The 26,548-nt window shown below is 44.2% G+C and overlaps 1 protein-coding gene across 1 annotated transcript in view; it reads left to right on the top strand.

Annotated features, from left to right (window-relative positions):
• Positions 1 to 561: 561 nt before the first annotated feature.
• The window catches only part of AKAP12 (A-kinase anchoring protein 12), a 226,705-nt gene continuing 200,718 nt past the window's right edge, over positions 562 to 26,548 (top strand). Inside the window, exon 1 of the mRNA XM_077283049.1 lies at positions 562 to 1,099. Within this exon, the coding sequence (XP_077139164.1) occupies positions 968 to 1,099 (132 nt within the window). The 5' untranslated portion in view covers positions 562 to 967. The remainder of the gene's footprint in view (positions 1,100 to 26,548) is intronic.

Genomic DNA, 26,548 nt, shown 5'->3' with positions numbered 1-26,548 from the left:
ATGTGGCGCATCAGCAAGATTTAGGTCAATCAGCAGAGACTCTAACTCCCGTATCCTGGTGGCAGCGCCAGGTAGGAAAAAGTGAAGAAGATCCATGGCCTGCTAGACCATCGCTTCACCCCCAGTGCACTTGCAGTCTAAGTTGTATGTTGATAAAATACAAATTTTGCCGCAATAAATCGATGGAATTTTTGCCCACCGCCTCTAGATCTTGGCGCATCTTCTGCCTGTCTGATCTAGTTTTAAGCATTCTGAATTCAACACAGTAATCATAAATTTGCCTCATTCAATAAAGTAGTTTTTCTTCAAAAATTGAAAGTATTAATAGATCACTTGATAACGTTTGAGCTGATAATACATTGCACAACGGACATCATTGTGTTTTTATGGTAAGAGTCACCTAGACTGTTCTTCTGGGTTCTCTCCATTCTGTTTCCTCTGTGGTCCTGCTTCTGTATATGAAGACATTCGGTTTGGGATGGTGCCAGTGCTCCTCCCTCTGCCCCTGTCCCCATTGCTTTTATTGTGACTGTTTAGATACTGCAAGGCGTGTCTGATCCCAGACTCATGTGATGGAGAAAGAGAGAGGGAGGGGAAGACTTAAGAGAGGAATAGAAGGAGAGGCTGTCATCTAACGAAAAAAAAGACAGTGTAAGATAGTTGGCTGGAGGCTGCTCTGGGTAGAAAGCATTTGCGTTTTACAACTTGAGAGGAACGCTTTCCTGGATCTGGTACTGGATGAGCTACTTAACAATAACAGCAGCCTTCGGACAGATCCATAGGAGTCAGTGAAGGCAGACACACACCTCTACTGTAGTTGGACACTGCATATTGGAAATTTATCCTCTCAGATGATAAAAAGTCTTTGCTCACTTCTGTACAGTAGATTTGCTCCCAGAGGAGTTTTTCTGTTATCTTAAAGAAGAATACAAGTCAAAGAGCTTGGAGAAAGAGAAGAGCTCACAGCATGGGAGCCGGGACTTCTACAGAACAGGTCGCAGACAAGCCTACAGAAGAGCAGGCTGAGCAATGCATTGACCAGGGGCAAGAGGAGCCAGATGGTCAAGAGTTGGAGGTCAACACGGCAGGTGATGCCAAGGTAAGATACATGTTACACCCTGGTCTGGTCTACAGGGCAGGTGATGCCAAGATAAGATACATGTCACACCCTGGTCTGGTCTACAGGGCAGGTGATGCCAAGATAAGATACAGGTTACACCCTGGTCTGGTCTACACGGCAGGTGATGCCAAGATAAGATACAGGTTACACCATGGTCTGGTCTACATGGCAGGTGATGCCAAGATAAGCTACAGATTACACCATGGTGATTCCAAGGTAAGATACAGGTTACACCCTGGTCTGGTCTACATGGCAGGTGATGCCAAGATAAGCTACAGATTACACCATGGTGATTCCAAGGTAAGATACAGGTTACACCTTGTTCTGGGCTACAGGGCAGGTGATGATAAAGTAAGATAAAGGTTACACCCTGTTCTGGTCTACACGGCAGGTGATGATAACGTAAGATACAGGTTACACCATGGTCTTGTCTACATGGCAGGTGGTCAAGATAAGATACAGGTTACACCATGGTCTGGTCTGCATGGCAGGTGATGCTGAGGTGAGATACAGGTTACACCCTGGTCTGGTCCTGGTCTACATGGCAGGTGATGTCAAGGTAAGTTACAGGTTACACCCTGGTCTGGTCTATGGTCTACTGTATCTTGTCTTCCTCTGCAGTGAACTCACACAAAGCAGTAGGAGATCACATGGCGGGCATCCTGGTACCCGCCACACCTGCAAGTGGCATTGTGACAATGTATCCATGATTGCTTACCATTTACATCATTAATGTAAAATATAACAAGAAATATTGGAAAGTGCTGCAGAATATGTTGGCGCTATATAAATAAACAATATTATTATTTAAATCCATGCCAAGTTCCATTGCATAATTCATTATCCCAAATATATAGTATGTAAAATTCATTTGATATACTTAAAAGGATTGTAAAAAAGTGTGTAATACTAATTAGATCAGGTACCGGTTTAGGATAGTTCCAAGCATAGAACAAATGAGTGGTAGACGCGAGGCTTAGTATAGGAACGCTCCAAGCCTAGGAATGCTCCTCGCAGTCACATGGGACAAATAGTTTCCTTATCGGATAGATGGATGCGATTTGTTTGCAGTGATTTTCATTTTGCTTTATTGTGCACCCATTAATGTCCCACACTGATGAGGGGGCAGGAAGCTGTGAACTATCCTAGAAACTAAACAACATAACGTGAAATCAGGGTTATTTACATTGTGTACATTCCTGACATTGTATCAAGGCGAAACACTGTACAGTTAATAGGGGGTGGCGTGCAGTACAGCATGGCCGGCCTGTGCATGGGATCCTGCTGTGCCAAGTGCGCAATGATCAGATCTGCAGTCATAAAATTGGTAATCACATTATCCTAATCCACAGCCATGTGTAAGCCGGGAATTGGCGTCTATTATAGAGATGAGTTCCGGAGAGGAACCTTGGAGAGTAGATCTCACTGCTGTGGGCTGCGGCCAGCTATCCTGAATGCAGCGCTGACTTGTCATTGTCTACCTCCTCCAGCCACTCCTGCCTGAGCAGTGTCTCCACACCCTGAAGGTTAAAGCACGTGGATGTCTGATCTGCTCAGTCTGGTTACATGGTACCACCATGGTCTAGCTCACATCTATTATCTATATATCTATCTATTGCCTATCTATCTATCTATCTATCTATCTATCTATCTATCTATCTATCAATCTATCACTATCTACAGTACAGTATCTATCTATCGCTATCTATTATCTATTTAATTTCTATCTATTATCTATTGCATATCTATGGATCTATCTATCACATATCTATGTATCTATTTATCAATCTATTATTATCTACTCTCTACTGTACAATATCATCTATTATCTATCATTTATCTATGTATTATCTATCATCTATTTATTATCTATCACATATCTATCTACCTATTTCATTTCTATCTATTATCTATATATCTATCTCTCAATCTATCACTATCTACAGTACAGTATCTGTCTATCTCATATCTATTTATCCATCTGTTTCATTTCTATCTATTATCTATCTATCTATAGATCTATCTTTCTATCACAAATCTATGTATTTATTTATCAATCTATCACTATCTCCTATCTACAGTACACTATCTCATATCTATCTATCTACTATCTATCTATCTACTATCTATCTACCTATGTATCTTATCTACTATCTATCTATCTATCTATCTATCTATCTATCTATCTATCTATCTATCTATCTATCTATCACATATCTATGTAGCGACCCTCAGGTCTGGTAAGCTGATCCCAGCCTAAGAACAATGCCTGGCAGTGAGGTCCTGTGCTGCTGTCTGTCCATGGTGTGGTACCCAGCAGATCCCTGTACCGCAGTGCACACAGGATGGGAGCTGCTTACTGATGCTCCGCTCTCCCCACACTGCAGTGATGCTGAGCATCCCTCTATTCTGGGCCATGTTCCCATCTCCTCCCTTTCCCGCACCCTTCTCCTCGCTCACCCGGCCGCTGTGCACATGCTACAGTGGATTGAAAGTGATTTTCCATTTTCCTATTCGGAGCACAGAGGCTAATTGGAAGGCAGAGGGGAGTTTTACAAACTTGCTGCTTCTGCTCCTTAAGGAATTGCTTGTAAAATGAGGAGGGAATGTGCGAAGTGACTGATGGATGCTGAGTTTGCATTTTCAGGCTCCAGCATAGTAATGTGTGCATGTGGCTGCAGGTTAATGGATAATAAAGGGGTGGTGGAGACGGTGGGGTTTATGGTTATTTCCATGACTCTATTGATCACAGCCATTAATCCTCTTCACACTGACCATTAAATGTGCGCAGTGGAAACCTCCCCAAAAATATTCCTGAATCATGCCTTTTACTGACCACTATGGTCGTGCATATTGGATGAGCCAGTCTCGTTAGTTACATGATGTATATCATCCTGGTGCACAGGTTACAGACACTCACATTGGCCTATACACGTCTCTAACAATAGTAATGTCCACATTTGTTATAGTCTCTTGCAGAATAATATTAATCATACAAAATTAGGGCAAAATGTTAAAGCAGATCAGTCACCAAATTTCACAGTATAAGGGCAGGTGCATTCTCTCATCTGACAGAATTGGGTCGATTAGGCACATTACACTGACCAGGCTCTCATCAGTGTGTGAACATGGTGTGATCCAATATTCTTGGATGAAGAGAAGATGGAGAAAAAAAATGTCTCCACTTTCTCCATTCTGTCAGTCTGTGAAAATCAGACTGCACTCAGATGTCATCCAAATGCAGTCCAATATTTTCCGCGGAGTCGCTGAGCTGCATGCAGAGTGCGATTTCAATATCGGATCAAACTCAGACGCAGCAATTTCTTCCTTGGACCTAGTAGATCTGAGAATAAAATCTGACCTGCACGGCCCGATAGAATAACATTGGTCAGAGTGCGAGCCAATGTTTTGCTTGATAGCACTTGGCCTGATAATTTGGTGGCCTGCATTATCAAATAGATCTTAGACCTGATGATGCCAATATACTTACTTAGAAAATCCCTGTCACAATAGCTGCTGTATAATAATCCTTTTTGAAAGTTGACTGCCTGATATTAAAAGTGTATTTTATGCATCCAGCTCCAGTTAGATTCATAAGATGCTCATTTTAATATTAGAATTACAGCTCTGGCAAAAATTAAGAGACCACCACATCAAAACCCTGTCATGGGCAGCCCAATCTCCAGACCTGAACCCCATTGAAAACCTCTGGAATGTAATCAAGAGGATGATGGATAGTCACAAGCCATCAAACAAAGAACGGCTTACATTTTTGTACCAGAAGCCGTGTGAAAGACTGATGGAAAGCATGCCAAGACGCATGAAAGCTGTGATTAAAAATCATGGTTATTCCACAAAATATTGATTTCTGAACTCTTCCTGAGTTAAAACATTAGTATTGATGTTTCTAAATGATTCTGAACTTGTTTTCTTTGCATTATTTGAGGTCTGAAAGCACTGGGTATTTTTATTTATTTTTTTTTTTACCATTTTTCTTTGCAGAAAAAAAATACAAAATTTATTGCTTGGTAATTCGGAGACATGTTGTCAAGTGTTTATAGAATAAAAGAACAATTTACATTTTACTCAAAAATATACCTATAAAGAGAAAAATCAGACAAACTGAACAATTTGCAGTGGTCGCTTAATTTTTGCCAGAGCTGTATGTAGCCTTTCTGACAGTGAATTTTCTAAGTAAATACATCAGTCTCATCAGGTCTACATATTGAATAGTGAAATCTTGTGACCACTTTGTAGCCAAACCATTGGAGTTGATGGAACTTTTGTAAATTTTGGAATTTTTCTGTGATTTTTCCATGATATCCAGAACAGACTTTTTAGCACTTGTTCTAGCAATATGTAAAAAAATGCTTCTACACCTGTATAAGTACGGTATATAGCAACGCAACATGGAGCCTAAGTATACTGAAGAGATCAGTGATGGTAGAATAATTTGGGCTTGTTTTTGTGCGTTTTCCCAGAGTTTTTGCTTTTTGCATTGTTGACTGGAGAAAAAACAACAACAACAGATTATTATATGTGGACAACCCCATTAAACAAAATAGAAAAATTGCTATAGAAATACTTTGAGTTTTCCTCTGTTTTGGCAACTTCTGAAAAGATTTTGATAAATAGGACTGACATAATATTTGGAGAACAGCAGATTCTCAGACAATAAAGTCACTTTTCATAGTATCTATCTGAAGAGAAGTGGTGAGGACACTTGTGCGGATTGTCCCATCTCACCATTGTCCTAGTTTGGGTTCAGCACCAGTTGAAATCTCATCCTTTCTTATTTCTATTTATATAATAGCTATTAAGGAGCACGGGATAGAAGGCAGTGTAGTTTCCATAGAGAGATTAGCCATCTTTACAAAGTTTGCCTCCCACCTCTGCACCTGGAACGTAAAACAAATAAGAAGCTTTGGCATGACATGGCAGCTGCCCGACCTCTGAATGCATGAATAGGACGGGGAATCGGAGTTGGAGATAAATTTAGGTGCACAAGCAATTTGCATTATAGTTCATTGCGTAACTAAACTAACAGGAATAATAAATATATAAATTAATAATACAACTAAAAAGAAACGTATATCTCAGAATTGCCATGGGTAAGTCATTCCTGTGACTGGTGGTGAGGCCATTCATTAGATCATCACATTACTTCTATGGTTTACGCAATCATCAAGGTAAAAGAGTGAAATCCATGAAAGGATTAATCTATTACCTCCATTGAATCTTGGGGTTTTCATACAAATTGTTATATCTGGTTTGGTAAAGATGCTCCTGATGTCGTCCATTATTAGTTACGCACATTCCCATATACATGGACTGGACTCTGCATTCCAGGTTCCTACATAGACCTCAGTAGGGTTGAGCGACTTTCATTTTTTTAAGATCGAGTCTGGTTTTGTGAAACCCGATTTAGTCCAGAGTCGAGTCGAGTGAAGTCGGCCGATTATCGCTAAAAGTCGGGGATCGACCGAAACACGAAACCCAATGCAAGTCAATGGGGAAGCATAGCCGGCAGTGAGTGGAGGCCAGGAAAACACCTACAGTGCACATTTTACTGCCAAAAACATCCATTCTTGTTTTCTGAAGCTTGTCAATCTTAATTAACTTTATAATAATAGTTGGGCACTGGAAATTGGGGGTCATTTGGCAAAAGTTGTGGGGGTAGGGCTGGTTCAAGGTTTTAGTGGGCCCAGGAAACATGGACTACGTCATGGCGGTGGAGCAGGGAGAGGTAAGTATTTCAACGTTGCAAGTGCTGTGATCCTGAGCAAGCAGGGGGGGCCCACTCGTTCGCATTGGCACTGGCACAGGGCCCCTCAAAGTACGGCGGTGTGTTTGCATGGCGGGGGCGCCTCCCACCAGCAGCGACACTTTTGCGTACTCTGAGTGGCCCTGTGCCAGTGACGTCGCCAACGAGTATGCCCCCCCACCTGATGAAGGAACCTGCACTTTCATCTGCACCTTCCTCTTTGTCCCTGTGTAAGGTGGTATAATATGCGGGAAGGGGAACCTTACTTTCAGCAGGGTCAGATTCTGGCTGTGTAGAGTACAAGGGGAATGTAGTGGTCTAGGTCAATGTACCAGCAGACTCATCTAGCAGTGGCTGGGCAATGGGCAGGATGATGAGGAAACAGATATAGGGCCAAAGAATAAAGTAGGCTAAATGCAGATCAAAATTGGTAACAGGACTAAACAGGCGGCATTGCTTTGTTCAGTGGAGTAGCAAACCCAAGAGCAGCAGACACTGTTTCAAGGGCCTAACCACACTAGTAGGCCAAATGCAGTTTAATATCTGATAGTATAGGCCGAAAGCCAGAATGTGGAAGCTCAGCTTTGTTCAGTTGAGGACAACACCAGGGAGGGGCAGACACCGTTAGTAGGCCGGAACCACAATTTTGTTTTTTAAAAAACACTTAATGAGAGCCAGAAGGTTGAAGCTCAGCTTTATTCAGTTGAGGGCAACACCAGGCAGGGGCAGACACCGTTAGTAGGCCGGAACCACCAATGTGTTTAAAAACAGCAGTTAATCAGAGCCGGAAGGTAGAAGCTCAGCTTTATTCAGTTGAGGGCAACACCAGGGAGGGGCAGACACCGTTAGTAGGCCGGAACCACCATTTTGTTTTTTAAAAAACACTTAATGAGAGCCAGAAGGTTGAAGCTCAGCTTTATTCAGTTGAGGGCAACACCAGGCAGGGGCAGACACCGTTAGTAGGCCGGAACAACCAATGTGTTTAAAAACAGCAGTTAATCAGAGCCGGAAGGTAGAAGCTCAGCTTTATTCAGTTGAGGGCAACACCAGGCAGGGGCAGACACCGTTAGTAGGCCGGAACCACCAATGTGTTTAAAAACAGCAGTTAATCAGAGCCGGAAGGTAGAAGCTCAGCTTTATTCAGTTGAGGGCAACACCAGGCAGGGGCAGACACCGTTAGTAGGCCGGAACCACCAATGTGTTTAAAAACAGCAGTTAATCAGAGCCGGAAGGTAGAAGCTCAGCTTTATTCAGTTGAGGGCAACACCAGGGAGGGGCAGAAGCCGTTAGTAGGCCCTAACCACCATTTTGTTTTTTAAAAAACACTTAATGAGAGCCAGAAGGTTGAAGCTCAGCTTTATTCAGTTGAGGGCAACACCAGGCAGGGGCAGACACTGTTAGTAGGCCCTAACCACCATTTTGTTTTTTAAAAAACACTTAATGAGAGCCAGAAGGTTGAAGCTCAGCTTTATTCAGTTGAGGGCAACACCAGGCAGGGGCAGACACCGTTAGTAGGCCCTAACCACCATTTTGTTTTTTAAAAAACACTTAATGAGAGCCAGAAGGTTGAAGCTCAGCTTTATTCAGTTGAGGGCAACACCAGGCAGGGGCAGACACCGTTAGTAGGCCGGAACCACCAATGTGTTTAAAAACAGCAGTTAATCAGAGCCGGAAGGTAGAAGCTCAGCTTTATTCAGTTGAGGGCAACACCAGGCAGGGGCAGACACCGTTAGTAGGCCGGAACCACCAATGTGTTTAAAAACAGCAGTTAATCAGAGCCGGAAGGTAGAAGCTCAGCTTTATTCAGTTGAGGGCAACACCAGGCAGGGGCAGACACCGTTAGTAGGCCGGAACCACCAATGTGTTTAAAAACAGCAGTTAATCAGAGCCGGAAGGTAGAAGCTCAGCTTTAGTGAGTTGAGGGCAACACCAGGGAGGGGCAGAAGCCGTTAGTAGGCCCTAACCACCATTTTGTTTTTTAAAAAACACTTAATGAGAGCCAGAAGGTTGAAGCTCAGCTTTATTCAGTTGAGGGCAACACCAGGCAGGGGCAGACACCGTTAGTAGGCCGGAACCACCAATGTGTTTAAAAACAGCAGTTAATCAGAGCCGGAAGGTAGAAGCTCAGCTTTATTCAGTTGAGGGCAACACCAGGGAGGGGCAGAAGCCGTTAGTAGGCCCTAACCACCATTTTGTTTTTTAAAAAACACTTAATGAGAGCCAGAAGGTTGAAGCTCAGCTTTATTCAGTTGAGGGCAACACCAGGCAGGGGCAGACACCGTTAGTAGGCCGGAACCACCAATGTGTTTAAAAACAGCAGTTAATCAGAGCCGGAAGGTATAAGCTCAGCTTTATTCAGTTGAGGGCAACACCAGGGAGGGGCAGAAGCCGTTAGTAGGCCCTAACCACCATTTTGTTTTTTAAAAAACACTTAATGAGAGCCAGAAGGTAGAAGCTCAGCTTTATTCAGTTGAGGGCAACACCAGGCAGGGGCAGACACCGTTAGTAGGCCGGAACCACCATTTTGTTTTTTAAAAAACACTTAATGAGAGCCAGAAGGTTGAAGCTCAGCTTTATTCAGTTGAGGGCAACACCAGGCAGGGGCAGACACCGTTAGTAGGCCGGAACCACCAATGTGTTTAAAAACAGCAGTTAATCAGAGCCGGAAGGTAGAAGCTCAGCTTTATTCAGTTGAGGGCAACACCAGGGAGGGGCAGACACCGTTAGTAGGCCGGAACCACCATTTTGTTTTTTAAAAAACACTTAATGAGAGCCAGAAGGTTGAAGCTCAGCTTTATTCAGTTGAGGGCAACACCAGGCAGGGGCAGACACCGTTAGTAGGCCGGAACCACCAATGTGTTTAAAAACAGCAGTTAATCAGAGCCGGAAGGTATAAGCTCAGCTTTATTCAGTTGAGGGCAACACCAGGCAGGGGCAGACACCGTTAGTAGGCCGGAACCACCAATGTGTTTAAAAACAGCAGTTAATCAGAGCCGGAAGGTAGAAGCTCAGCTTTATTCAGTTGAGGGCAACACCAGGCAGGGGCAGACACCGTTAGTAGGCCGGAACCACCAATGTGTTTAAAAACAGCAGTTAATCAGAGCCGGAAGGTAGAAGCTCAGCTTTATTCAGTTGAGGACAACTTGAATTAGGGACTGCATACAGACTTAGCAGGCTGTCCCCTGTGTGGACCATGCATCCAATACATTAACCCATTGTGCCACAAAGGACACGTAACCTTCCGTGGCCATGCCTACAGGTCCATGTGTCTGTTGTCAGGTGTACCTTTGTCAGTGTAGGCCTATTGGAAGGAGGGACCGCAGACAGGCTTCGAAGGCCTAACACAATAAAATGGGCTGGCTGTAGGCACTTTAAAATTGGTTCCAGGGGTACACGGGCAGCAGTGGTCTGGTCAGTGGAGGCCTAGTGGAAGGAGGGACCGCAGACAGGCTTCGAAGGCCTAACACAATAAAATGGGCTGGCTGTAGGCACTTTAAAATTGGTTCCAGGGGTACACGGGCAGCAGTGGTCTGGTCAGTGGAGGCCTAGTGGAAGGAGGGACCGCAGACAGGCTTCGAAGGCCTAACACAATAAAATGGGCTGGCTGTAGGCACTTTAAAATTGGTTCCAGGGGTACACGGGCAGCAGTGGTCTGGTCAGTGGAGGCCTAGTGGAAGGAGGGACCGCAGACAGGCTTCGAAGGCCTAACACAATAAAATGGGCTGGCTGTAGGCACTTTAAAATTGGTTCCAGGGGTACACGGGCAGCAGTGGTCTGGTCAGTGGAGGCCTAGTGGAAGGAGGGACCGCAGACAGGCTTCGAAGGCCTAAAATAACAAACAATAGGCTCATGGCAGTTTTACAGCGGTTACATGGATACACGGGCAGGCAGCTGGTGATGAGTGGAGGAGTATTTAAAGTAGGGACCGCAGACAGGCTATCAAAGGCCTAAAATAACAAACAATAGGCTCATGGCAGTTTTACAGCGGTTACATGGATACACGGGCAGGCAGCTTGGTGGTGAGTGGAGGAGTATTTAAAGTAGGGACCGCAGACAGGCTATCAAAGGCCTAAAATAACAAACAATAGGCTCATGGCAGTTTTACAGCGGTTACATGGATACACGGGCAGGCAGCTTGGTGGTGAGTGGAGGAGTATTTAAAGTAGGGACCGCAGACAGGCTATCAAAGGCCTAAAATAACAAACAATAGGCTCATGGCAGTTTTACAGCGGTTACATGGATACACGGGCAGGCAGCTTGGTGGTGAGTGGAGGAGTATTTAAAGTAGGGACCGCAGACAGGCTATCAAAGGCCTAAAATAACAAACAATAGGCTCATGGCAGTTTTACAGCGGTTACATGGATACACGGGCAGGCAGCTTGGTGGTGAGTGGAGGAGTATTTAAAGTAGGGACCGCAGACAGGCTATCAAAGGCCTAAAATAACAAACAATAGGCTCATGGCAGTTTTACAGCGGTTATATGGATACACGGGCAGGCAGCTTGGTGGTGAGTGGAGGAGTATTTAAAGTAGGGACCGCAGACAGGCTATCAAAGGCCTAAAATAACAAACAATAGGCTCATGGCAGTTTTACAGCGGTTACATGGATACACGGGCAGGCAGCTTGGTGGTGAGTGGAGGAGTATTTAAAGTAGGGACCGCAGACAGGCTATCAAAGGCCTAAAATAACAAACAATAGGCTCATGGCAGTTTTACAGCGGTTACATGGATACACGGGCAGGCAGCTGGTGATGAGTGGAGGAGTATTTAAAGTAGGGACCGCAGACAGGCTATCAAAGGCCTAAAATAACAAACAATAGGCTCATGGCAGTTTTACAGCGGTTACATGGATACACGGGCAGGCAGCTTGGTGGTGAGTGGAGGAGTATTTAAAGTAGGGACCGCAGACAGGCTATCAAAGGCCTAAAATAACAAACAATAGGCTCATGGCAGCTTTACAGCGGTTACATGGATACACAGGCAGCTTGGTGGTGAGTGGAGGAGTAGTGCAAGGAGTGTCTGTCCCAGTACTCCCAAAATATAAATAGATGTTAATGTCTCGCAAAACAACCAAAACAAAAAAAAAGGTGGCATACTTAGGTACAGGGGTGGGCTCATCTACTGAGTTTCTGACATAGTAATTTGGCAGTAACTATTTAATGGTGCCAATATAGGACACAGACACAGACTACTTTAAGTTGCATCATAGATGTCTACAAATTTGTATTGTCAGTGCCAGACATTGAATGATGTCAGCGAATAGACTAAAGATTGGTGGAGCTGTGCGACATAATTTTGCACGTGGTAGAGCACATTTTGAGCTGGGGTAGGGGGGAACTCTCTTGAGGCCGGCGGGACCGCCCCAGGGCCCCTCATGTTACAACGGTGTGTCTGACGTTGGGTGCGCACCACCACCGCCAGAGACACTACATTGTACTATGAGGGACCCAGTAGCAATGCCGTCAACCAAAAGCGAGCACACCCACCTCTTCAGACAAACAGCAGTCTCACGGGTGCTTGCGCCAAGTCGCGATACCACGGCCCCGTGTGGGGAGTTTGGCCATTTAGGGAGGTGTAAACATGTCGTATGCTGTACAATCAGCTGCAGCAAATTAGACATTAGAAAAGTAATTCACAGGCAAGAGCTTTTCATAGGAAAGCTAGGTGTCGGCCGGGCAAGGTGGGGCAAAAGATTTCGAAATCCAGTTGTGGTTCATTTTAATGAATGTTAGATCGTCAACATTTTGGGTAGCCAGACGAGTCCTTTTTTCGGTTAATATTGAACCTGCAGCACTGAATACTCTTTCTGATAGGACACTTGCTGCCGGGCAAGCAAGCTCCTGCAATGCATATTCTGCCAATTCTGGCCAGGTGTCTAATTTGGAGGCCCAGTAATCAAATGGGAATGACGGTTGAGGGAGAACATCGATAAGGGATGAAAAATAGTTAGTAACCATACTGGACAAATGTTGTCTCCTGTCACTTTCAATTGATGCAGCAGTACCTGTCCTGTCTGCGGTCATAGCAAAATCACTCCACAACCTGGTCAGAAAACCCCTCTGTCCAACGCCACTTCTGATGTGTGCACCCCTAACACTCCTAGTCTGCTGCCCCCTGGAGCTCGTGTGAGAACGATCACGTGCGCTGTGTGCTGGGAATGCCTGAAGCAAACGGTCAACAAGAGTTGATTGTTTGGTTGCTAATATTAGTTCCAAGTTCTCATGTGGCATAATATTTTGCAATTTGCCTTTATAGCGTGGATCAAGGAGGCAGGCCAACCAGTAATCGTCATCGTTCATCATTTTCGTAATGCGTGTGTCCCTTTTTAGGATACGTAAGGCATAATCCGCCATGTGGGCCAAAGTTCCAGTTGTCAAATCTCCGGTTGTGATTGGTTGAGGGGCAGTTGCAGGCAAATCTACGTCACTTGTGTCCCTCAAAAAACCAGAACCCGGCTGTGACACGCAACCAATTTCCTGTGCCCCCGGGAAAGGTTCCGCATTAAAAATATACTCATCCCAATCATCCTCCTCGTCCTCCACCTCCTCTTCGCCCGCTACCTCGTCCTGTACACTGCCCTGTCCAGACAATGGCTGACTGTCATCAAGGCTTTCCTCTTCCTCTGGTGCAGACGCCTGCTCCTTTATGTGCGTCAAACTTTGCATCAGCAGACGCATTAGGGGGATGCTCATGCTTATTACGGCGTTGTCTGCACTAACCAGCCGTGTGCATTCCTCAAAACACTGAAGGACTTGACACATGTCTTGTATCTTAGACCACTGCACACCTGACAACTCCATGTCTGCCATCCTACTGCCTGCCCGTGTATCCTCCCACAAATAAATAACAGCACGCCTCTGTTCGCACAGTCTCTGAAGCATGTGCAGTGTTGAGTTCCACCTTGTTGCAACGTCTATGATTAGGCGATGCTGGGGAAGGTTCAAAGACCGCTGATAGGTCTGCATACGGCTGGCGTGTACAGGCGAACGTCGGATATGTGAGCAAAGTGCACGCACTTTGAGGAGCAGGTCGGAGAACCCAGGATAAGTTTTCAATAAGCACTGCACCACCAGGTTTAAGGTGTGAGCCAGGCAAGGAATGTGTTTCAGTTGGGAAAGGGAGATGGCAGCCATGAAATTCCTTCCGTTATCACTCACTACCTTGCCTGCCTCAAGATCTACTGTGCCCAGCCACGACTGCGTTTCTTGTTGCAAGAACTCGGACAGAACTTCCGCGGTGTGTTTGTTGTCGCCCAAACACTTCATAGCCAATACAGCCTGCTGACGCTTGCCAGTAGCTGACCCATAATGGGACAACTGGTGTGCAACAGTGTCATCTGCCGATGGAGTGGTTGGCAGACTGCGTTCTGTGGAAGAGCTGTAGCTTCTGCAGGAGGATGAGGAGGAGGAGGAGGAGGGGGTGCGAACGCCTACAGCCAACTGTTTCCTAGACCGTGGGCTAGGCACAACTGTCCCTAAATTGATGTCGCCTGTGGACCCTGCATCCACCACATTCACCCAGTGTGCCGTGATGGACACATAACGTCCCTGGCCATGCCTACTGGTCCATGCATCTGTAGTCAGGTGCACCTTTGTACTCACAGATTGCCTGAGTGCATGGACGATGCGCTGTTTAACATGCTGGTGCAGGGCTGGGATGGCTTTTCTGGAAAAAAAGTGTCGACTGGGTAGCTCGTATCGTGGTTCAGCGTACTCCATCAGGGCTTTGAAAGCTTCGCTTTCAACTAACCGGTAGGGCATCATCTCTAACGAGATTAGTCTAGCTATGTGGGCGTTAAAACCCTGTGTACGCGGATGCGAGGATAAGTACTTCCTTTTTCTAACCAGAGTCTCATGTAGGGTGAGCTGGACTGGAGAGCTGGAGATCGTGGAACTTTCGGGTGTGCCGGTGTACATGGCAGACTGAGAGACGGTTGGAGACGGTATTGTTTCCGCCGGTGCCCTAGATGCAATATTTCCTCCTACAAAACTGGTGGTTCCCTGACCCTGACTGCTTTTGGCTGGCAAAGAAACCTGCACAGATACTGCCGGTGGTGCGGAAAATGGTGGCCTTACAGTGACGGAAGGGATGTTGCGTTGCTGACTAGCTTCATTGGCCGAGGGTGCTACAACCTTAAGGGACGTTTGGTAGTTAGTCCAGGCTTGAAAATGCATGGTGGTTAAGTGTCTATGCATGCAACTAGTATTTAGACTTTTCAGATTCTGACCTCTGCTTAAGCTAGTTGAACATTTTTGACAGATGACTTTGCGCTGATCAGTTGGATGTTGTTTAAAAAAATGCCAGACTGCACTCTTCCTAGACTCGGATCCCTTTTCAGGGATTGCAGACTGAGCTTTAACCGGATGGCCACGCTGTCCTCCAACAGGTTTTGGCTTTGACACGCGTTTTGGGCCAGATACGGGCCCGGCAGATGGAACCTGTTGCGATGTTGATGCCTGCTGCGGCCCCTCCTCCACCTCCGCTTCTGAACTACTGCCGCCTGCACCCTGTTCCCCCAATGGCTGCCAATCGGGGTCAATAACTGGGTCATCTATTACCTCCTCTTCGAGCTCGTGTGCAACTTCGTCTGTGTCACTGTGTCGGTCGGTGGTATAGCGTTCGTGGCGGGGCAACATAGTCTCATCAGGGTCTGATTGTGGATCTGTACCCTGAGAGGGCAATGTGGTGGTCTGAGTCAAAGGAGCAGCATAGTACTCTGGCTGTGGCTGTGCATCAGTGCACTCCATGTCAGAATCTACTTGTAATGGGCATGGCCTGTTAAATGTTTCACTTTCTAAGCCAGGGACGGTATGTGTAAAGAGCTCCATGGAGTGACCCGTTGTGTCGCCTGCTGCATCCTTCTCTCTTGGTGTAGTTTTTGCTGAGGAGGACAAGGAAGCGACTTGTCCCTGACCGTGAACATCCACAAGCGACGCGCTGCTTTTACATTTACCAGTTTCGGAAGAGGAGGCAAAAGAGCTAGAGGCTGAGTCTGCAATGTAAGCCAAAACTTGCTGTTGCTGCTCCGCCTTTAAAAGCGGTTTTCCTACTCCCAGAAAAGAGAGCGTTCGAGGCCTTGTGTAGCCTGACGACAAAACTGGCTCCACAGCTCCAGACTTAGGTGGAATATTTTTATCCCCACGACCACCTGATGCTCCACTACCACTACCATCATTACCAGCTGACAATGAACGCCCACGACGACCTCTTGCACCAGACTTCCTCATTGTTTTAAAATCTTAACCAAAGTAACTTTATTTGTTGCTGTCAAACAACTTACACGGTGAGCTATAACTTCAGTATGATTTCAATATCCCTTAACAGGTTGGTGAGACCACAAGGAAAATCAGGCACAATGTTACACACTCTGTTTTCTGTGGCACAAAATCACAGAGATGACACACACGCAGGACTGTCACTCAAGCACTAATGTCAATATTAATCTCCCACCTAATTTATTTTTTTTTTTTTCTCAGGGAGACTTTAGAAACCAAATAATATTAAAAAACCCAAAAAAATAAATAGCCTTTCTATGGCCCACTGAATGAGAGAGAGGTGGCACACCCAGGAGTCAAGACTGGCACACAAGCTGAAAGGGCAATATTACTCTCCCACTGTTTTTTTTTTTTTTTTTTTTTTTTTCAGGGAGACTTTAGAAACCAAATAATATTAAAAAAACCAAAAAAATAAATAGCCTTTCTATGGCCCACTGAATGAGAGAGAGAGGTGGCACACCCAGGAGTCAAGACTGGCACACAAGCTGAAAGGGCAGTATTACTCTCCCACTGTTTTTTTATGTATTTTTTTTTTTCAGGGAGACTTTACAAACCAAATAATAAGAAAATAAATAAATAAATAAATAGGCTTTCTATAGCCCACTGAATGAGAGATAGCACACACAGCAGTGGCACACAAGCCCTGACTGAGGCCAATATTTTTCTCCCACTGATTGATGTAGTGTTTTTGTGTTGAGGTAGATTTTAGAACACAAATCAAGGAAAAAAAAAAAAAAATGCTTTCTATGGCCCACTGAATGAGAGAGAGGTGGCACACCCAGGAGTCAAGACTGGCACACAAGCTGAAAGGGCAATATTACTCTCCCACTGTTTTTTTATGTATTTTTTGTTTTTTAAGGGAGACTTTAGAAACCCAATAATATTTAAAAAAAAAAAAAAAAAAGGCTTTCTATGGCCCACAATTAGAGAGAGAGGTGGCACACCCAGGAGTCAAGACTGGCACACAAGCTGAAAGGGCAATATTACTCTCCCACTGTTTTTTTATGTATTTTTTGTTTTTTAAGGGAGACTTTAGAAACCCAATAATATTTAAAAAAAAAAATAAATAGGCTTTCTATGGCCCACTGAATGAGAGGGAGAGAGGTGGCACACCCAGGAGTCAAGACTGGCACACAAGCTGAAAGGGCAATATTACTCTCCCACTGTTTTTTTATGTATTTTTTGTTTTTTAAGGGAGACTTTAGAAACCCAATAATATTTTAAAAAAAAAATAAATAGGCTTTCTATGGCCCACTGAATGAGAGGGAGAGAGGTGGCACACCCAGGAGTCAAGACTGGCACACAAGCTGAAAGGGCAATATTACTCTCCCACTGTTTTTTTATGTATTTTTTGTTTTTTAAGGGAGACTTTAGAAACCCAATAATATTTAAAAAAAAAAAAAAAAGGCTTTCTATGGCCCACAATGAGGCCGGCGTCACACTGGCGAGTTTTACGGACGTAAGAGCGCAGAAACTACGTCCGTAAAACTCGCATTACATACGGCACAATTATTCTCAATGGGGCTGCTCCTATTAGCCGTATATTATGGTTCAGTATTATACGGCTTTCTACGGCCGTACAAAATCGCAGCATGCTGCGTTTGTCAGCGTATTGCGCAAAAAAAATCGCTAATGAAAGTCTATGGGGGCGAGAAAAATACGGATTCCACACGGACCTGCAGTGTGACTTGCGAGAAATACGCAGCGCTGTTAGTGAAAAGTCGGTAATTCAATTGCCGGCTTTTCATTTCTCCTGCACAAACCCGACAGGATATGAGACATGGTTTACATACAGTAAACCATCTCATATCCCCTTTTTTTTGCATATTCCACACTACTAATGTTAGTAGTGTGTATGTGCAAAATTTCAGCGCTGTAGCTGCTGAAATAAAGGGTTAAATGGCGGAAAAAATTGGCGTGGGCTCCCGCGCAATTTTCTCCGCCAGAATGGTAAAGCCAGTGACTGAGGGCAGATATTAATAGCCAGGAGAGGGTCCATGGTTATTGGCCCCCCGTGGCTACAAACATCTGCCCCCAGCCACCCCAGAAAAGGCACATCTGGAAGATGCGCCTATTCTGGCACTTGGCCACTCTCTTCCCACTCCCTGTAGCGGTGGGCTATGGGGTAATGAAGGGTTAATGCCACCTTGCTATTGGAAGGTGACATTAAGCCAGATTAATAATGGAGAGGCGTCAATTATGACACCTATCCATTATTAATCCAATTGTTGGAAAGGGTTAAAAAACACACACACACATGATTTAAAAGTAGTTTAATGAAATAAACACAGCGGTTGTTGTAATAATTTATTGTTCTCTCAATCCATCAGGAACACCCTCGCTTGGAAAAAATAATAAACGCACAAGATACATACCTTCTGGTGAACCATCTCGTCCCACGAAGTAATCCATCTGAAGGGGTTAACTAATATTACAGGCAGGAGCCCTGCTAAATGCAGCTGTGCTCCGTGCCTGTAATCCCCGGCGAATGAATGAAATGTAGGTCATTGACCTACATTTCCTTCAGTCGCGGTGATGCGCCCCCTGGTGGATGTCCTCATATGACCTGGAGCGTGGGAAAAAGTTCCCAGGCTGCAGTTCATGAGAACATCCACCAGAGGGCGCCTCACCGCGACTGAAGGAAATGTAGGTCAATGACCTACATTTCATTCATTCGCCGGGGATTACAGGCACGGAGCACAGCTGCATTTAGCAGGGCTCCTGCCTGTAATATTAGTTAACCCCTTCAGATGGATTACTTCGTGGGACGAGACGGTTCACCAGAAGGTATGTATCTTGTGCGTTTATTATTTTTCCAAGCGAGGGTGTTCCTGATGGATTGAGAGAACAATAAATTATTACAACAACCGCTGTGTTTATTTCATTAAAATCCTTTTTAATCATGTGTGTGTGTGTTTTTTAACCCTTTCCAACAATTGGATTAATAATGGATAGGTGTCATAATTGACGCCTCTCCATTATTAATCTGGCTTAATGTCACCTTCCAATAGCAAGGTGGCATTAACCCTTCATTACCCCATATCCCACCGCTACAGGGAGTGGGAAGAGAGTGGCCAAGTGCCAGAATAGGCGCATCTTCCAGATGTGCCTTTTCTGGGGTGGCTGGGGGCAGATGTTTGTAGCCAGGGGGGCCAATAACCATGGACCCTCTCCTGGCTATTAATATCTGCCCTCAGTCACTGGCTTTACCATTCTGGCGGAGAAAATTGCGCGGGAGCCCACGCCAATGTTTTCTGCCATTTAACCCTTTATTTCAGCAGCTACAGCGCTGAAATTTTGCACATACACACTACTAACATTAGTAGTGTGGAATATGCAAAAAAAAGGGGATATGAGATGGTTTACTGTATGTAAACCATGTCTCATATCCTGTCGGGTTTGTGCAGGAGAAATGAGAAGCCGGCAATTGAATTACCGGCTTTTAACACATATCGCGCTGAATGAAATCTAAATACAGAATATATATATATGTGTCTCAATGACATATATATATATATATATATATATATATATATATATATATATATATACACTCACTGGCCACTTTATTAGGTACACCATGCTAGTAACGGGTTGGACCCCCTTTTGCCTTCAGAACTGCCTCAATTCTTCGTGGCATAGATTCAACAAGGTGCTGGAAGCATTCCTCAGAGATTTTGGTCCATATTGACATGATGGCATCACACAGTTGCCGCAGATTTGTCGGCTGCACATCCCTGATGCGAATCTCCCGTTCCACCACATCCCAAAGATTTCATGTTGTTTACGCCAAATTCTGACCCTACCATCCGAATGTCGCAGCAGAAATCGAGACTCATCAGACCAAGCAACGTTTTTCCAATCTTCTACTGTCCAATTTCGATGAGCTTGTGCAAATTGTAGCCTCAGTTTCCTGTTCTTAGCTGAAAGGAGTGGTACCCGGTGTGGTCTTCTGCTGCTGTAGCCCATCTGCCTCAAAGTTCGACGCACTGTGCATTCAGAGATGCTCTTAGGCCTACCTTGGTTGTAACGGGTGGCGATTTGAGTCACTGTTGCCTTTCTATCAGCTCGAACCAGTCTGCCCATTCTCCTCTGACCTCTGGCATCAACAAGGCATTTCCGCCCACAGAACTGCCGCTCACTGGATTTTTTTTCTTTTTCGGACCATTCTCTGTAAACCCTAGAGATGGTTGTGCGTGAAAATCCCAGTAGATCAGCAGTTTCTGAAATACTCAGACCAGCCCTTCTGGCACCAACAACCATGCCACGTTCAAAGGCACTCAAATCACCTTTCTTCCCCATACTGATGCTCGGTTTGAACTGCAGGAGATTGTCTTGACCATGTCTACATGCCTAAATGCACTGAGTTGCCGCCATGTGATTGGCTGATTAGAAATTAAGTGTTAACAAGAAGTTGAACAGGTGTACCTAATAAAGTGGCCAGTGAGTGTATATACTGTATATATGTTTTCCCGAACATTTGAGCACATAAATCCATTAGATGTCGGTTTTGCAAGCCTGCGCAAAAATCTCGCAGTACGGATGCCATACGGATTACATACGGAGGATGCCATGCGCAAAATACGCTGACACACCCTGACTACGGATCACTATTTTGGGAACATTTCTCAGTATTACGGCCGTAGTACGGACGTATAATACGTGGCGTATTGTCTTACGCCCAGTGTGAGGCCGGCCTTAGAGAGAGAGGTGGCACACCCAGGAGTCAAGACTGGCACACAAGCTGAAAGGGCAATATTACTCTCCCACTGTTTTTTTTTGTTTTTGTTTTTTTTTCAGGGAGACTTTAGAAACCAAATAATATTAAAAAAAAAAAAAAAAAAAAAAGGCTTTCTATGGCCCACAATTAGAGAGAGAGAGGTGGCACACCCAGGAGTCAAGACTGGCGCACAAGCTGAAAGGGCAATATTACTCTCCCACTGTTTTTTTAAGTTTTTTATTTTTTATTTTCAGGGAGACTTTAGAAACCAAATAATATTAAAAAAAACAAAAAAATAAATAGCCTTTCTATGGCCCACTGAATGAGAGAGAGAGGTGGCACACCCAGGAGTCAAGACTGGCACACAAGCTGAAAGGGCAATATTACTCTCCCACTGTTTTTTTATTTATTTTTTTTTTTTTCAGGGAGACTTTAGAAACCAAATAATAAGAAAAAAAATAAATAAATAAATAGGCTTTCTATAGCCCACTGAATGAGAGATAGCACACACAGCAGTGGCACACAAGCCCTGACTGAGGCCAATATTTTTCTACCACTGACTGATGTAGTGTTTTTGTGTTGAGGTAGAATTTAGAACACAAATCACGGAAAAAATAAATAGGCTTTCTATGGCCCACTCAGTGAGAGATGGCACACACAGGGATGGCACTGTAGCAGAAATGCCAATCTTAATCTCCCACAAAAAAAAAACAAAAAAAAAAACAGGGACTGTCCTACAATTACTATCTCCCTGCAGTAATCTAAGCCAGGTATGGCAGGCAGCAATAGGAGTGGACTGATGCACAAATTAAATAAAAAGTGTGGACAAACAAAAAAGATAGCTGTGCAGAAAGGAACAAGAGGATATGTGCTTTGAAAAAAGCAGTTGGTTTCCACAGTGGCGTACACACAGCAATACAGCTATCACGGAGCCTTCTAGGGCAGCCCAATGAGCTACAGCGCTGAGGAAAAAAAAAAAAAAATAGCTTCCACTGTTCCTGCACACCGAAGGTGGTGTTGGACAGTGGAAATCGCTACAGCACAAGCGGTTTGGTGGTTAGTGGACCCTGCTTAACGCTCTCCCTGCTTCTGACGAAGCAGCAGCAACCTCTCCCTAAGCTCAGATCAGCAGCAGTAAGATGGCGGTCGGCGGGAACGCCCCTTTATAGCCCCTGTGACGCCGCAGACAGCAAGCCAATCACTGCAATGCCCTTCTCTAAGATGGTGGGGACCAGGATCTATGTCATCACGCTGCCCACACTCTGCGTTCACCTTCATTGGCTGAGAAATGGCGCTTTTCGCGTCATTGAAACGCGACTTTGGCGCGAAAGTCGCGTACCGCATGGCCGACAAGCACAGGGGTCGGATCGGGTTTCATGAGACGCCGACTTAGCCAAAAGTCGGCGACTTTTGAAAATGATCGACCCGTTTCGCTCAACCCTAGACCTCAGTATACTATGACTTGCACTTGACTTAGATGAAATTGAGGAAGAGTTGGGCAGGTTGTCCGCCTCACTCTCTGGTCCGTGCCTATCGAGGATCAGTGGCAAGAGCTAGTCAAGAAGAATGGAGATAGGTCAGGATGCAATGGATGGCCAGTGTTCTATGTGAGCTTCGCTAAGCCCTCTCAGAGCTCCATAACGCTTTGCTGGGAATCGCTTTTCTGTACATTTAAAGGGAACCTGTTATCAGTTTTGGCCGATAAAATATACCGCCGTCACCTTCCAGGGCTCATATACAGTGTTCTATAATGCTTTATATCTGCTCCCAACCTGACCTGGAAGAACTGAAAAATAAGTTTTAGTATACTCACCTGCAGGGCGGTCCGGTCCGAGGGGTGTCACTGGTCTTGTTCCGGCACCTCCCATCTTCTTATGATCGCTGCCCTCCTCCTTGCTTCTTGTGGATGACGTATCCCTGCATCATCGACACAGGCCTCCAGGCATCGCGCTCCTGCACAGCCGTACTTATCTGCCCTGCAGTATGCAGGCGCTGGGGCTCTTTGACCTTTTCTGGCACTTGTGCACTGCAGTACTTTGCTCTGCCCTCCACAGGGCAGATAAGTACGCCTGCACCAGGGAGGGCGGCAATCATAAGCAGATGGGAGGCGCCAGACCAAGACCAGCGACACCCATCGGACTGGACCGCCCTGCAGGTGAGTATAATGAAACTTATTTCTCAGTTCTTCCAGGTCGGGTTGTGCAAGTCCACAATTCTTTTTCTGATATCTTGGCTGATTTCTTTAGACTTTCCCATAATGCTGCACAAAGAAGCAGTGTGTTTCAGGTGTGCATTAAAATACATTCCCAGCTGTGTCTAACTCAGATGTTGCGAAAATCAGAAGCTTCCAAACACATGACATCATCATATGGGCAGTCCAGAATTGTTTAAAGGCATAGTAGTTTTAATGTATGTAAATTTTTTACTTTGCAGCAAGTAATAAAAATGCCTTAAAACATTCTCTATCTCTCATTATTCTGGCATTTGGTAAATATTAATAATTATAGTAATCCTAATTGACCTGAAACAGGAAAGGTTTATTCTGATTTCATAAATAGCAAAAACTTCACCACACACTCTAATGGAATGATTTGCAACCATCTGTGGAATTTTATTTTAGACAAAGAAAATAAGTGCCAAGTTACAAAAATTGGTCCAAAACCCAGTAAAGTAGAGACACCCGACGTTTCGACCCTTCCTGGTCTTAATCATGGGGTTTACTTGGGTTCAAAGGGCATGGGAGCCAGGGTTAGGGAATAGCCGTATATAAGCTTCCATGCGGATAATGGTAGGCTGTAAATAAATGGTAACCTTTGGAGGATATGAAATGTACCAGGTAATGATAATAGGTGAGAGGTAACCTTAAGAGGCTTTGAATGGAGGCCCAGTAGAATAAAAAGTGTTGCTTTTTCTCTGTGATATATTTTCCATTTCTGGTATGGTAAGATATACGTGTTACTTCGTACTTATAGTCAGAATAGTGGCAATCATTGGTGGCCAGTGGTGAGGCTGTAGAACCGTCCGGGATTATTTCAGGGACCACCACGGTCCGTTCTACCAGCACCTCGCTTCAGTGACCTTGAGTGCACACCAATACCTACTCTATTCTGATTTCATGTCAGATATTGAGAAAAACATGCATATGTATCTTTTTATATTGTGTATGTAAACTTCTGGTTTCAACTGTATTAGTATATCTTTTTTTCATGAAGCCTGCTGTGCTTTCCTATATAGTTGGCCATCAGAAAATTTTAAATATGTAAATTATGCAGTATACATATAGTAACCAGGTAGTCTACACATGGCATATGGGACTGAAATTTATACCGTTGTATAAGTCAAAGGTCACTTTTGCCACATACTTAAAGAGATTTTTTCGGGTGTATGTGCTGAAAGTAATAATATTGTGGTATAGAAAATGTTCAACACAGCCTAGAGGGGGAGGTGCACAGTAATAGGTTCCCAAACCTTAATATGTGGAATATAAACAACTAGCACACTCCAATGAATTGTGATGCAAAAAAGGGGGGTTTGTTTAATGTACATACAGTAGTCACAAACGTTTCGGTCTGCACTGGACCTTCATCAGTGTGCTAAATGTAATGATACACATGGTAGGACCCCGGTGGTGATTACTTAATTTGCATCCACAGAGTGAAGAGTGAACTGTACTGGGAAATGTATGCCAGTATTGGGCAGCAGGTCAGACTCTACTTGCGGTGGATACCGCGTAGCTTCCGAAAGTAATAATATAACCTGATGTCAAACGAAACTATGTTGTAATACGTTCCAGTGAAAACTTCGAGGCCGTGTTAAAGGAGATCTGTCAGCAGGCTTTTGCTATGTAATCTGAGGACAGTATGAGGTAGGGGCTGAGACACTGAATTCAGAGATACTTCACTCACTAGGCTATGTGCTGCTGTTTCAATACAATCAATGTTTTATCACCAGGAGATTATTACTGCCTGGACTACAGCTCTTATCAACCCTGGTCTGCCATGCCCCCTCCTCTGATAAGCAGCTCACTGTTCATAGACAGCGTACATAGAAAGCTATGGTGTGGGCGGGGTTAGGTTTTGAGCTCTACTATATGCTACATCTAAAACCTCTGATTGTGTCACAACTGCTGCACCCAGTAAACTAAGTGATACATCGCTGGAATCAGAGGTCTGTTTCTTTACAATATGTTGCTCTCAGTTAAGGTAGCAAGAACCTGGTAAAAGATTCCCTTAAAAGTGTAACTTTTTCTTTATTTTTGAGCAAAGATCTATGTTAACTACTTTCCTGACTTAAACATATGCAAGTCTTTTTTATCCTCCTTGCATTTGTAGAGTAGATTTTATATGCAGACAACAGAAATCTGTTTCTTGACAGCTACAACAGCTGCTGCTCTTCTTGCCCTTCTTCAGACTCTTTAACCTCTACAAACACACATAAAAAGATTAACTATGGAAACTGAGCTTCCTGTTGCAAATTATTGCAGATGCGAGACCTGAGAGAATGTAAGTACAGAAAACAATTTCAGTGATTTACAGGAAGTTTCTAGTTAGAAATGAGGACACTTTCTACTAGTTTATGTTGTCAAAATGAAGATGGCTTCTTTATACTGCAGCCACTTTTTATTTGTAAAAAAAAGAAAAGAAATCAACATTGTTATTTAAAGGAGTCTGTTACCAAGTTTTTGCTACGTCATCTGAGAACAGTATAATGTAGAGACAGCCTGATTCCAGTGATGTATCCATTACTGGGCTACTTGCTGCAGTTTTGATAGAATCCCTTTTTTATCTGCTGCATATCTTCCAGTTCCTTGAATGCTGAGCTCTGTATAACCCCGCCCACACCACTGATTGGCAGCTTTCTGTGTGCACTGTGCATAAGGCGAAAGCTGCTAATCAGTGATGGGGGCGGGGTTATGCAGAGCTCATGAATATGGAGGACTACATGGCAGGATGTTTACTAGTGCTCTAGTGATAATCTGCTAATAAAACAGCGATTTTATCAAAACTACCAGCAAGCAGTCAAGGAACTGACACATTGCTAGAATCAGAGTCTCAGTCTCTACATTATGCTGCTCTCAGATTAGGTGGCAAAAAAATGGTTGCAGATTCCCTTTAACACAATAATTACCGTATATAAAACGTAATATATGTATATATAATGAGCATGCCTGTAAGGCCTCATTAAGATGTCCCGTTTATATGTATATTTTCTATCCATGTTTTTCACAGATAGAACAAGTATCCATTACAATCTATGGAGCTGTTCACATGTTCACATTTTTTTGTTTCCGCAAAATAATCATAGAGACCTCGTTTTTTTATCCCAGTAGTGGATCAAAATTACCCAACAGCAATTCAAGTAATGTGACTATGTAGGCAACAGACCAAAAAGACAAAAAGAGTGGCAGCAGATAAGTGGATACTTTTATCCACCTCTGTGAGTGACAAAAAACAGCTCTCTATAGCCTCTAAAATGGCTACCAATACCTTGGAACTTTTTTCCTTAGAGGAAAAGCATTGTCCATGTTAAATCATTGGCGGCACACATTGTCATCTGTGTAATCCAGGAGCTGTCCGTTTTAACATTGTAGGGGATAAGAGGAGCTTTGTAATTCGTTTATTTTTTACGAGAACATTTTTCATAAAACACTGATGGTAAAAATGGACACAT

This window comes from Ranitomeya variabilis, chromosome 2 (genome assembly GCF_051348905.1).
Source record: "Ranitomeya variabilis isolate aRanVar5 chromosome 2, aRanVar5.hap1, whole genome shotgun sequence".
Classification (NCBI taxonomy): Eukaryota; Metazoa; Chordata; class Amphibia; order Anura; family Dendrobatidae; genus Ranitomeya; species Ranitomeya variabilis.
This window is presented reverse-complemented; position numbering and strand designations above follow the sequence as displayed.